This window comes from Schistocerca cancellata, chromosome 5 (genome assembly GCF_023864275.1).
Source record: "Schistocerca cancellata isolate TAMUIC-IGC-003103 chromosome 5, iqSchCanc2.1, whole genome shotgun sequence".
Classification (NCBI taxonomy): Eukaryota; Metazoa; Arthropoda; class Insecta; order Orthoptera; family Acrididae; genus Schistocerca; species Schistocerca cancellata.
The window spans coordinates 621,660,246-621,674,125 of NC_064630.1; the positions used below are offsets into that span (position 1 = coordinate 621,660,246).

The 13,880-nt window shown below is 39.6% G+C and overlaps 1 protein-coding gene across 2 annotated transcripts in view; it reads left to right on the forward strand.

Annotated features, from left to right (window-relative positions):
- Window positions 1–493: 493 nt before the first annotated feature.
- The window catches only part of LOC126188126 (saccharopine dehydrogenase-like oxidoreductase), a 68,124-nt gene continuing 54,737 nt past the window's right edge, over window positions 494–13,880 (forward strand). The window contains exon 1 of one of the 2 annotated variants that reach the window (XM_049929603.1): window positions 494–665. In XM_049929603.1, coding sequence (XP_049785560.1) covers window positions 566–665 — 100 coding nt within the window. In that variant the 5' untranslated portion in view covers window positions 494–565. Of the gene's footprint in view, window positions 666–840; window positions 976–13,880 lie in introns of those variants that run through there. The other variant, XM_049929604.1, reaches the window with a different exon arrangement.

Below are 13,880 nucleotides of genomic sequence, written 5' to 3' on the forward strand. Positions count from 1 at the left end.
CTCCGCATTTGCTACTGCTGGTATGGATTCAAAGACAAATTCGTGCTGCAAACGTCTCAGTGGTAGTTAGCCTACATTAGTAAGCTGCAGTTAATGCGTTAAAAACATTTAGACACATTGTCCGCAATGCGTAATATGTGTTATGCTATAAATCACTCTGCCTTTCGACCAATAATTTGTAATCAGTTGGCTTCAATCAATCACGTACGGCTCTAATATGTAACTTTGACTACGCTGTGGATTTATCATGTCACCATAATACAGATTATTCGCATTTAAACCTTCTTTCTACATTTTATTCTGTTAATGGAAGCTTCATTAAAACAATCTAGATTTATTTGACATTCCAAAACAACAGCTGAAGGCAAGTCTGTATAAACACTGTTACTTACGTCAACAGAGTTGTTTACAGGTCTAGTCACCAGGCAGCGCTGACACGCTTTCAGCCTTTTTTTGATGACGTCATGAAGCGATTCCTCGGGGCCCGCGAGACGCGCGTGTTGTATCCCCTGCTGCACTAGACCCGAAGTCTCAATAACTAAGAATTAGAATATGTGCAGAAATAATGTCTTTACTGCTTCTTCGATCATGTGGACAGCATATTACTTTAAGAAGTGAAACTGTGTTCGGAAGATTAAAACAGTTGCAATCCGTTATGAAATATGGTAAGATATACTTGTTTAATTATGAGAAAAATGCTAGGAAGATACAAGTTTTCTGTTTTATAATTTAAACGCTGTGTTTTAGATATTTCCAATATTTTCAGTTCATTTATTGGCCACTGGATAATTTTTTCGGTGACATTAGCTTAACTTACGTTGTGAAGGGTATAATCTCTGAGCTTGCAACAGGTGCTGTGTACAACATTGTGGATGAGGTCGTAGAATCGCAGTTATTGACAGTTGGGTTGACGCACTGGTGACGCGAAGTGTGAACACAGTTTATACTTTGACGTCGGTGACGTGTTAACAAGCGGTGTGTATTTATTGCCAGAAAATTTCTATGTAAATAATTCGTCGGGACAAAGACAATACTTATTATGACTTTGGTTCGGCTTGCTATATATGTGTTGTACGTAAAGCCGGTAGTCAAGTAGATTAGAGTTTTCTCTGTATTTTTAGGCTTTTTGGGATTGATTGTGTATTTAGCAGTACAGGTTTGAATCATTTGACGACTGATATTAAACAATTTATTTTAACGTACTTCTAGTTTAGCGATATCCGTCAGAACGTACGGCATTAACGCTATCGTAAACCACAGTCTCCTGTGTGTAGGATAGGTGAGCTTCCGCTAAATTTTCGTTACGACGGTGACAATTTGTCATATGTAGTTGTCAGTGCTTGTGCAGCACATAGCATCATAGACTTACTTTGCGTCGTTTTTTTGCCAGTTGTGTTGTGCGAAATAGTTCCTGCAAAGTAAACCCCAGTTAAATACCAAACGAAGTGGCGCAGTGGTAAGGCACTGGATTCTCTTTAGAGAGTAAAATCCCTTCCCGTTGTTTCCCTTGGTCGCACCGGCATAACTCCTTTGAAAATGACGCAACCAATTTCCTTCCCAATTGTTCCCTATCAGGGTTTGTGCGTCGTCCCTAATCTCGTCGTGAACTGTACGTTCAAGTTTAGCCTTTCTTCGAACTGGATAGAATTTTTATTACTGTAGAGACCTGGAAAGTCATATGAGGCGTTACAAGCGACAATACAATTACGTCCGCCTCTCTCTCTCTCGACGAGTTATTAATTTTTGTCATTACACATGACAGTATACTATATTATTTTTAATACGTGCATTATGTTACTATTTACCGACCGATCGCATTCCAATTTTCTAAGTACAATAATAAACATCATTTTCTTGCCCTCAATTAAGAATTCGTCAACTTCTTAGGAATGCAGGGACTCTGAATCAAAATCCCCTGATTTTTATTTTGAATTGTTGATGTGGTAGCTTCCTGAAAAAGATTTCTGGCAGTGAGTGTAATTGATTTGTTTGCCAAACTGTTTTTGTAGTTGTACAATGGAATGATGCCAGGTCACAATTATTGGTGGTACTGTTTTTATGGTATATGTTGTACTCCTGGTGTCTTCAATGCCTCTCCTCAAGCATTGTGCTGCAAAAATGTCAGAGTGATGTTAATGATATCTTGATGACATGCTGCTATATTATCCTCAAATACATTGATTGTATTCTGTTGGTGGTCCCAAATAATGCCACTGTATGATATCACTGTATTTAGGCATAATAGACAACTTTCATCTCTGGATGCTAACACAAAGGCGAAAATATACCGCTGTTAATTTCTCACAGGCTACCACTTTTTCTGTGCTATCCCAAGGAAGTTTAGAATTGGCGGTTATCTCAAGGGAATTAACGGCCCTCAATCCTTATTACATGTAATATTTCAATCCTAAGCCTTATTTTGAATATAATAGAGGGAAACATTCCACGTGGGAAAAATATATCTAAAATCAAAGATGATGTGACTTACCAAACGAAAGCGCTGGCAGGTCGATACACACACAAACATACACACAAAATTCAAGCTTTCGCATTCACATGCGGATGTGTGTGTGTGTGTGTGTGTGTGTGTGTGTGTGTGTGTGTGTGTGTGTGTGTGTGTGTGTGTGTGTGTACCTGTCCCTTTTCCCCCCTATGGTAAGTCTTTCCGCTCCCGGGATTGGAATGACTCCTTACCCTCTCCCTTAAAACCCACATCCTTTAGTCTTTCCCTCTCCTTCCCTCTTTCCTGATGAAGCAACCGTTGGTTGCGAAAGCTTGAATTTTGTGTGTATGTTTGTGTTTGTTTGTGTGTCTATCGACCTGCCAGCGCTTTCGTTTGGCAAGTCACATCATCTATGCCTTATTTTGATTGATTCATAGGAAGTTTTCATTCCACCAAGCTTCAAGGTTGTCAGTGGTTTGATCTGTTTCATATTTCAACTTCTCTGTTGTTTCTGATGTTATTCAGTCAGCTGTACCTGAGACTAAATGGCTACAAGTAGATGGTCCTATTTTTATGTGGCAAGCCATTACTATAACTTGTACTGGGTCCAGTAAAAACCTGTGAGGAATGTCCACATGTACTTGCAAGTGGCCAGATTCCATTAACAATAACAAATTTCATCCTACTATTTAAATACATCTTTACTAATGCAACAGTGTTTCAGTATTTAATATGTCTTGGGAGAGTGTCACTAGCTTTTGCCAAATCAAAAAAGTCTGCTCTGAACCAATGTTTGTTCTCTAGTTGATTAATGCACTATGACAAATGACACAGCAGCCTTAACAGCACCCGTGCCTGATCTGAGACCAAGCTATCAGTAAAGATCTGGGTTTCCCTTAATTTATGTTAAATTTTGTTGCTATAGTATTTGGAGAAGGAAGGGGGGGAGGGGGTAAGACTTACATTCCATTTAGTCTAGTCATTAAGATTTTTGGAAGTGTGACTTTCTGAAAAAGTACTGTTTCTGCTGTTCTTTGTCTGCTACTTGGTGTGTTCCCATGTTCCATGGATCATTTGTGTAACTAATATTGCAGTGAGATGGGATCAGTCATTTGACATTCATTGTACCCATTTTTCTTCTGGTTCTGTGACAATATTAAACATTGTTTCTTCTGAACTGCTTTGAACTATTTAAACAAACTTCAGTAGAGGATAAATATACTGTGAGGTAGTAGTCAAAATGCATAACTCCTTAAACAGATGATCAAGTGTTTGAACAATGAACATTTTCAGTCTTAAAGCTGAGCTACCCCAGAACATTATTTCTTATGACATCATTGAATGAAAATACGTAAAATATTTCAGCTTACTAATTTGTCTCTCCGCTAAGATTTGCAGTAATTCTAAGTGTAAATGTGGCTGAACTAAGTTGTCTCAAGAGATCCAGAATGTGTTTTTTCCAGATTAAATTTTTATCAGTAGGGATACCTGGAAATTTTGGCATTCTCACCATGGTTATTATTTCCTCAAATATTTGCACACATTTCAGAAATGTCCAGATTGACACAATCTATATTTGCCCAAGGTTTTATATTGCTCATGGTTTGCATCTTAACAGATTTGGTAAGTAACTGACAGCCAAACAAATTGTCAACATTGTTACAACAACAGTAAAAGCAGCTATACCAAGGATAGTATTGGCAGCAACATTATCGCCGACCTCACAATCACCTGTAGAAGCAAAAGAATCTTCATATCTGGTGTCAAATAAGGAACATCACCTTCAAAACTCTACAGCTAATGCATCATTACCCACATTAGGTGCAAATTTAGAATCATCTGAGGATAAGCCAGCACCTCCACCAAGTCCAATAAAACCACCTGCAGCTGTAGCAGAAGCAACACCAACAGTAACAGCAGCAGTACCATCAAAAGGAGGGAAGAGAGCTACGGTAGGGAAAGAAATTAAAAGTAGATGGACAGGGTCAACTATTGTGCACTGAAGGAAAATAGTGCTGCCTGCCAGTTTGAGCTTTTACCTGCCATGTTTCCAATGGGTGTGAACCCTTCACCACCTTGGCTTCTTGCGGCGGCCAGTGTTCATCTTAGACTTAATTTGCTTCCTAAGGAAACTACTCTGGGTTTGATCTATCACTGTAAGTTTCTCATAATTTACACACAACTTAGCGATAGCACCTTCATGTACACTGATGGGTGTAAGACACTAAGGCATTGGTTATGCCTTCATCATTGGCACTGGCCATTTTCAGTTTCTGCTTCAGGAACATTGCTCAATATTTACAGCAGAGCTCTTCGCCTTTTATCAAGCCAAGCATTACACCCAGTGATCCAGGCTTATTAATTGTCATATGCCCCAATTATCTGTGCCCTTCAGAGTGTCTGTGTGTTGTACACAGTCCATTCCTTTGTGCAAGGGGTCCAAGAAAGCTTCCACTTGCTCGCTCTTGATGGACCTGCTGTGATGTATATGGGTGCTTGGTCACTTCGGTCTGACAGTAAACGAGGCTGCTGCCAAGGCTGCAGTCCTCCTACCTCAGCCCGCTAGCTATTCCATTCCTTCGAATGAACTCAATGTTGGCATCTGTTGACATCATTTTAGCCATTGTCATTTGTTAGATGGTGATCTTCCACCAATGTGTGCTCATTGTCATCAACCTTTGATGGTTTACCATTTTCTGACCAAATGCCCTTCTTTTAACCGCTTACATTCTAGTGTATGTCTGCTGTCTGAGTTACCAGCTATGTCAGTGAACAATACGCAGGCTGTCAACCGCGTTTTACTTTTTACCCATTGTAGCAATATGGCGAAGGACATTTAATCTTTAGTTCAGGATCTCCACTGCCTCTATGGTGCATTTTGTGGACCTTTCTCCAAGAGGAAGATCCTTGGTCTTAGCTCCCTTGCCATCTGTCAATTTCACTTAACATGTAGTCCTTTTAACTTCTTTCTCGTATTAGTGTTCTAAGGTTGACATGGGCACTAGTGACCTCAGTTGTTTTTGTGCCCTAAAACAAACCCAAAAAAGTTTGGTTTTTTAGTCGTAGGCAGAACAAAGGGTAAACACACAAGGTAAGTGGTGTGTGTGAAAATAATATGTTGAGTAATGGAATTACTGATTTAGACACTGGTATAAAGGTGCCATCTGTATTACAAAGGACTACATAAGCAAATATCAGGTAGATACACATCCAATGTAGCAGATACGAGAATAGCTGGAAAAGGTTTTGAAGTACTTCACCAAAATGTGCAATATGCCTCCAATAAATCAGATGAAATTGATGTATTATTAGCTACTGAGATGCCAAACATTTTTATTGTGGCACAGCTAAAGGAAAATAAACTAATCTAAAAGTATATAAAATATGGCGCATTATTGTAGAAGGAAGAAACAAAAGTGACGGTGTAGCTATGTGCACTGAGATGACAAGTCATGGAATATCTCCTAATATTGTGTTGGACCTCCTTTTTGGCCAGTGTTGTGCAGCAACTCAACATGACGTGGATTCCACAAGTCACTGGAAGTCTTCTGGAGAAACAGTCATGCTGCCTCTATAGCAACCCAGAACTGCAAGAGTTTTGCTAGTGCAATGTTTTTTGCACAAACTGACCTCTCAATCGTGTCATACATCGGGCAATCTGGATGGCCAAATCATTCGCTTGAATTGTTTGGAATGTTCATCAAACCAAACAAATGGTGTCAAAGTAGCCGAACATTTCCAGTCAATGATTGATTCAGTTGGACCAGAGAACCCATGTAAACACAGCCCACACCATTATGGAGTCACCACCAGCTTGCATAGTGCCTTGTTGACAACTTGGATCCATGGCTTTATGGGTGTGCGCTACACTAGAACCCTGCCATCAGCTCTTACCAACTGAAATCATGACTCATATGACTGGGCCACTGTTTTCTAGTCCTCTAGGGTGCAACCGATATGGTCAAGAGCCCAAGATTGTTGTAGGCGACGTCTGTTTGGCTCTTAGCGAAGGTATTTGTGTCAATCACCTGTTGCCATAGCCCATTAATGTCAAATTTTGCCACACTATCCTAATGGGTACATTTGTTGTACATCCCACATTGAGTTTTGGTATTATTTCACATGATGTTGCTTGTCTGTTACTACTGAAAACTCTATGCAAACACTGCTGCTCCTGGTTAAGTGAACGGCATCGGCAATTACATTGTCCATTCAGAAATGGAATGCCCTATGCATCTATCTCCAACTATCAGCCTACATTCAGTGTCTGTTAAGTCCCATTGTGTGGTCATAATTACATCAGAAACCTTTTCCATGACTTACTGAGTACGAATGACAGCTGTGCCAATGCACAGCCCTTTTATACCTCGTGTACACGATACTGGTGCCATCTGTATATGTGTGTATTGCTATTTCATGACTTTTTTCAACTTTGTGTATGTTGATAGTAATGTAATGTAATGGTACTGCATATCGTATACTTAACTGTACAGAACTAGTGACTGAAGCAGCAGCTGCTAGGAAAAAAGTGTGTTGTGCTGTGTCACTCACCAATCTCGAGAGTGGATAGTTTCCTCTTTGAATTTGAGATATTACTAGGCAGACTTACCAAAGAATTCACTTTTTTAATGGTAGATGACTTTAATATTAATGACAATGAGGGGGAATATTTGTGCAAGAAGCTTCCTTGTTATCTGAAGCTCATTCAACCTGCAGACACACAGAAAAAGTCCAACATGATGTACAGATACTGTAGACACTATAATACGTTGTGTAATCACTAACATATCAGAGAACATATTGAATTTACAGTTCATGAAGGCGATAATTGCTGACTATTATGGCCAATCAATTGAAGTTCATGGTAATGTTACAATGAAGGTATAGTGATAGAACTGAAGCAGACCAGACCAGGAAACCTATCTGGGAAGTTTCACTGAAAACAGAAAACTGGGAGAGGATTACAGTGAAAAAGTTAGAAAAGAGTTGGAAAAATTTTCTGTGAAACTAAGTTATTTTATAAATATTAGCTGTCCAAAAGTACCTAGTAAAGTACAAGAAAAGCTCAGTAAAAACTAGATCACAGCAAAAATTTGGAGTAGGGAAGAATTAAAAGAAGCATATAAATATTAATCAGGAGGATTAATATTTAGTGAAGGGTGGGGTCTGTAAAGACATGAAGCAAGCCTACAGCAGTTCGATAAGGGAGAGAAAAGCCAGCTATTATAAACATATAATAAAAACTTCGTCAGATATCTCTAAAACTGTGTGGGCACAGGCAGGTAAGAGACAAAATACCAGCTCATGTTGTCACACTTAACAAAGGAAGGAACACAACTAAATGATCTATATGAAGTATGTGAAATTTTCAGTCAGTACTACGTGGCTGTAGTGGATGGATTGGTCAAAAACCAAACCACTGAAGTCGTAAATAATATAAAAACTCCAGAAAATTAACAGGTTGTTTATTCCTATCATGAACAGATGAGTCATAAGCCATAACTAAATACTTAAAAAGGCAGATGGATTGGATGGCATATCTTTTTAAAGTATTAAGCATATTTCTACAAACCTAACAAAACCTATCATGTTGCTTATAAATCAAATACTGCAGGAAGGAATATTAAAAATTGCTTAAAGAAAAGCAAAGTAATCCTTCTATATAAAAGAGGAGCCGAAGGGAATTCTGGCAACTACAGACCTATCAACATCACATCTGTTCTGTTGAAAATTGTAAAAATAGTCATAAAGGATAGAATAGTAAATTTCATAGAGAAAGATAAAATAATAAGTAGGGCACAGAATGGTTTCAGAAAAAGTCAATCTACAAAGACAACAGTTGCAGGCTTCACTACATATATAGTCAAAACCAGGAACAAGTTTATATTCAAATGTTTTCACTCTTCAATGAGCATTTTTATTTTCAAAATTTCTAGTTTGATTTATTCCTTGTGCATGTTGCACTCACAATGTAGATGTATTTTGTGATTGGTTTCTGAATCATGTACCGAGTGAGATGGTTATGCCTCTTAATGTACAGGACACGCTTTTGTGAGGACTGGGCTTTATTACCTGCCCAACCATCTTGATGTGGGATTTGCATGGTTTCGCCTTGTTGCTAAGGTGAATACTGGGATGGTTCCTTTGAGTAAGCCATTTCCAACTTCTTGCCTTATCCTCCCCTTACCCTATCCTACTTTGTTAACTTTTTATACATATGCTAGCGAACCTGGAAATGCTTTGCAGTTGCTAAATGTGTATGAGAATTTTATATGCATCCTAATTTCCTTCTTCTCTCTGTCCATCTCCTCCTGCACCCCCCCACCCACTCCCTTCTTTGTCCATCTTGTCCCCCTCCCTCTCAATCTTTCTCCATCTCCTCCTTCCCCCTCTTTCTACCCGTCCCCTTCTTCCCCTTCTCTCTGTCAATTTCCTTGTCCTACATCTCTCTGTCCATCTCACCTTCTCCACTCTCTGACCTTGAGCCTTGTTTATTGTTATTGCAATTGAAACCTTGACTGGGAAAAGAAGTCACTTAACATGAATGGGTAAATTGGTTGGGATCATTAATGTAAGGGGTACAGGAGAGACGTCTTCAGCTGCTAGATGTGTGAGGATAGTGGCTTTAATGACAGTATTGCTCATATTTTTAATATATGAATGGGTAGTATTGCAGTTTTGGAAGCAGTTATGTCCATTTTAGTGTTTGTTTGCCCGTCTGTCATTCTTATGGTTTTCTCCTTTCTTTGAAACAAGACTCGTCCGACCAGGCAACTGTTTCCAGTCAACAGTCCAGTGTCAGTGTTGATGGGCCCAGATGAGGCAAAAAGCTTTGTATCATGCAGTCATAAAGGAAACACAAGTGGGCCTGCGGCTCCGAAAGCCCATATCAATGATATTTCGTCAGATGGTTCGCAAGCTGACCCTTGTTGATGGCCCCACATTGAAATCTGTAGCAATTTGTGGAAGGGTCACATTCGATGATTCTCTTCAGTCATCGTTGGTCCCTTTCTTCATGATCTTTTACAACCCGCAGAGATGTTGGAGATGTGTTACCAGATTCCCAATATTCACGGTACACTCATGAAATTATCATATGGGAAAATCCACACTTTATCGTTACCTGTGTCCCGTCGCTCATGCGCCAACTATAACACCACGTTCAGATGCGCTTAAATCTTGTTAACTTGCAATTGTAGCTGCAGTAAAAGATTTAACAACTGCCCAAGACACTTGTCATCTTATATAGGCATTGCTGACTGCACCACTGTATTCAGCCTGTTTACATCTCTCTGTATTTCAATACGCATGCCTGCACCAGTTTCTTTGGCGCTTCAGTGTAAATTGAGCAAGAAAGTAAAGTGATATTTGCTAACAATGTTTCCTCCTTATGTATTATATATTATTTACCTCATACATTGAAAAATTAGTATCCTATGTCTGTCGGTGTTTATTAGAGCAAATTATAAAAACTGAAGTAAATTGGTCAAGAACTTTTGAAAAATTTTGATAACAACTTTTCTCTGATAAATAGTATGAATATATTTACATACCACATATTTTTAAAAAGTAGCATATATCTGTCTGTTCATCAGTTTTGTGCAAAAATCTGTAGTAATTTTGTCAAGTACTTTTCGAGATTGTTGTGAATCTTTCCCATTTACATGTTGTATACGTAGTTATATATCGTTTCTATTTTAAAAGGGTGTAACATATGTGCATCTGATTGTTTACTGGAATATCATGTAAAATTTTTAAGTAAATAAATCATGAACTTTGACGTTTTTGGTCACAACGTTAAACTAAAACTTCTCTCTGTATAGTAGTATAGATATTATGTCTTTAATGTCCGACACGTTCAGTGTTGTTGTACTAAATGGTCTATGGATAAATAAATAAATAGACCTGTCAGACTTTTTATTGTGTGTTCAGAGTCCTGTTAGAAAAATTAAACCACTATGGCATAAGAGGCCGAGCAAACAATATTATCAAGGCCTTTACTGAAAATAGGCAGCAGTTTGTAGAGATAAAATATAAATAGTTTTATGTCTGCCTGCAGAGACAAACATAAGTTGGAATTGGTAGTAGGACGTGACCGGGGTGCGATGCAAGATCTGATGGCTGCTAAAGATTAGTCTCAAAGTAAGGCGCCAGCAATCAGGAAGATTACTTATCCTTATTCTCCACACTGAAGCAGGCACTGTCTATTGCTCTCGTAGCAAGTAGCTATGTAATTAAGTTCACAATACAATTCACAAATCCACAGTGCAATCCCAATCATAACTAAGTTCTAAGCCCAAGGTTGTCATATCTACATCCGTACTCCGCAAGCCACCTGACGGTGTGTGGCGGAGGGTACCTTGAGTACCTCTATCAGTTCTCCCTTCTATTCCAGTCTTGTATTGTTCGTGGAAAGGAGGATTGTCGGTATGCTTCTTTGTGGGCTCTAATCTGTCTGGTTTTATCCTCGTGGTCTCTTCGCGAGATATACGTAGGAGGGAGCAATATACTGCTTGACTCTTTGGTGAAGGTATGTTTTCGAAACTTTAACAAAAGCCCGTACCGAGCTACTGAGTGTATCTCTTGCAGAGTCTTCCACTGGAGTTTATCTATCATCTCCGTAACGCTTTCACGATTACTATATGATCCTGTAACGAAGCGTGCTGCTCTCCGTTGGATCTTCTCACTCTCTTTTAACAACCCTATCTGGTACTGATCCCACACTGCTGAGCAGTATTCAAGCAGTGGGCGAACAGGTGTACTGTAACCTACTTCCTTTGTTTTCGGATTGCATTTCCTTAGGATTCTTCCAATGAATCTGTCTGGCATCTGCTTTACCAACGATCAATTTATATGATCATTCCATTTTAAATCACTCCTAATGCGTACTCCCAGATAATTTATAGAATTAACAGCTTCCAGTTGCTGACCTGCTATTTTGTAGTTAAATGATAAGGGATCTATCTTTCTATGTATTCACAGCACATTACACTTGTCTACAATGAGATTGAATTGCCATTCCCTGCACCATGCGTCAATTCGCTGCAGATCCTCCTGCATTTCAGTACAATTTTCCATTGTTACAACCTCTAGATACACCAATGCATCATCTGCAAAAAGCCTCAGTGAACTTCCGATGTCATCCACAAGGTCATTTATGTATATTGTGAATAGCAACAGTCCTACGACACTCCCCTGTGGCACACCTGAAATCACTCAAATCACTCTTACTTCAGAAGACTTCTCTCCATCGAGAATGACATGCTGTGTTCTGTTATCTAGGAACTCTTCAATCCAATCACACAATTGGTCTGATAGTCCATATGCTCTTACTTTGTTCATTAAACGACTGTGGGGAACTGTATCGAACGCCTTGCGGAAGTCAAGAAACACGGCATCTACCTGGGAGCCCGTGTCTATGGCCCTCTGAGTCTCATGGACGAATAGCGCGAGCTGAGTTTCACATGACCGTCTTTTTCTAAACCCATGCTGATTCCTACAGAGTAGATTTCTAGTCTCCAGAAAAGTCATTATATTCGAACATAATTATCGTGTTCCAAAATTCTACAACTGATCGTCGTTAGAGATATAGGTATATAGTTCTGCACGTTCGACGTCCCTTCTTGAAAACGGGGATGACCTGCCCTTTTCCAATCCTTTGGAACGCTACGCTCTTCTAGAGACCTACGGTACACCGCTGCAAGAAGGGGGGCAAGTTCCTTCGCGTACTCTGTGTAAAATCGAACTGGTATCCCATCAGGTCCAGTGGCCTTTCCTCTTTTGAGCGATTTTAATTGTTTCTCTATCCCTCTGTCGTCTATTTCGATATCTACCATTTTGTCATCTGTGCGACAATCTAGAGAAGGAACTACAGTGCAGTCTTCCTCTGCGAAACAGCTTTGGAAAAAGACATTTAGTATTTCGGCCTTTAGTCTGTCATCCTCTGTTTCAGTACCATTTTGGTCACAGTGTGTCTGGACATTTTGTTTTGTTCCACGTACCGCTTTGACAGAAGACCAAAATTTCTTAGGATTTTCTGCCAAGTCAGTACATAGAACTTTACTTTCGAATTCATTGAACGTCTCCCGCATAGCCCTCCTCATACTACATTTCGCTTCGCGTAATTTTTGTTTGTCAGCAAGGCTTTGGCTATGTTTATGTTTTCTGTGAAGTTCCCTTTGCTTCCGCAGCAGTTTTCTAACTCAGTTGTTGTACCACAGTGGCTCTTTTCCATCTCTTATGATCTTGCTTGGCACATACTCATCTAACGCATATTGTACGATGGTTCTGAACTTTGTCCACTGATCCTCAACACTATTTGTACTTCAGACAAAACTTTTGTGTTGAGCCGTCAGGTACTCTGTAATCTGATTTTTGTCACTTTTGCTAAACAGAAAAATCCTCCTTTTTTTTAATATTTCTATTTACGGCTGAAATCATTGATGCAGTAACTGCTTTATGATCGCTGATTCCCTGTTCTGCGTTAACTTTTTCAAATATATTATAATATATTATCGCCACGAGTCGGTTCTCCGTTTAACTGCTAAAGGTAGTTTTCAGATAAAGCACTTAAAAAGATTTCTCTGTATCCTTTGTCCCTGCCACCCATTATGAACGTTTGAGTCTCCCAGTCTATATCCGGCAAATTAAAATCTCCACCCAGAACTATAACATGATGGGGAAATCTACTCGAAATATTTCCCAAATTATCCTTCAGGTGCTCAGCCACAACAGCTGCTGAGCCAGGGGTCCTATAGATACATCCAATTACCATGTCTGTGCCTGCTTTAACCGTGACCTTCACCCAAATTATTTCAAATTTCGGATCTCCGTCAATTTCCTTCGATACTATTGCACTTCTTATTGGAATAAACTCGCCTTCCCCTTCACTGTCCAGCCTGTCTCTGTGGTATACATTCCAATCTGAGTTTAGGATTTCAAGATCTATACAATAACACTTAAATATTTACACAGCTAGTGAGCAAGAGCGAGTGGCCGTGGCGTCAGGTCTGTGCTCCTGTTATATCTTGTGGCCGTAGAGGGAGCTGCAGGCAAAATTATTGAATGGCGCGATGTCTTCAGCTGGAGATAACACCATGAACCTCTGGCGGCCGTGACTTGAAGCTAAGGCAGACCACCACCCATGTGTGGCCGGTCTGAGCGGCCACAGGGCACGCGTGATTCGGTTAGGTCTGCGGACATAGCAAATGGGGCAGCTGATGGGGAAATGTGCTTTCAACATTCAAAGAGGTAAAACGTGGTGTACCCAGAGCTGGGTGTTGAGGCCTTTACTCTCTATTTTATATGTAATTGATATGCCAGAATGTGTAAATGAACACATATGTTGATGACATACTTCAACTAATTATCAGTAAATGTGCAGATGACCTCGAAATGAGGACATATTTAGAGGTGGATAGGGCTTCAAATATTTTGG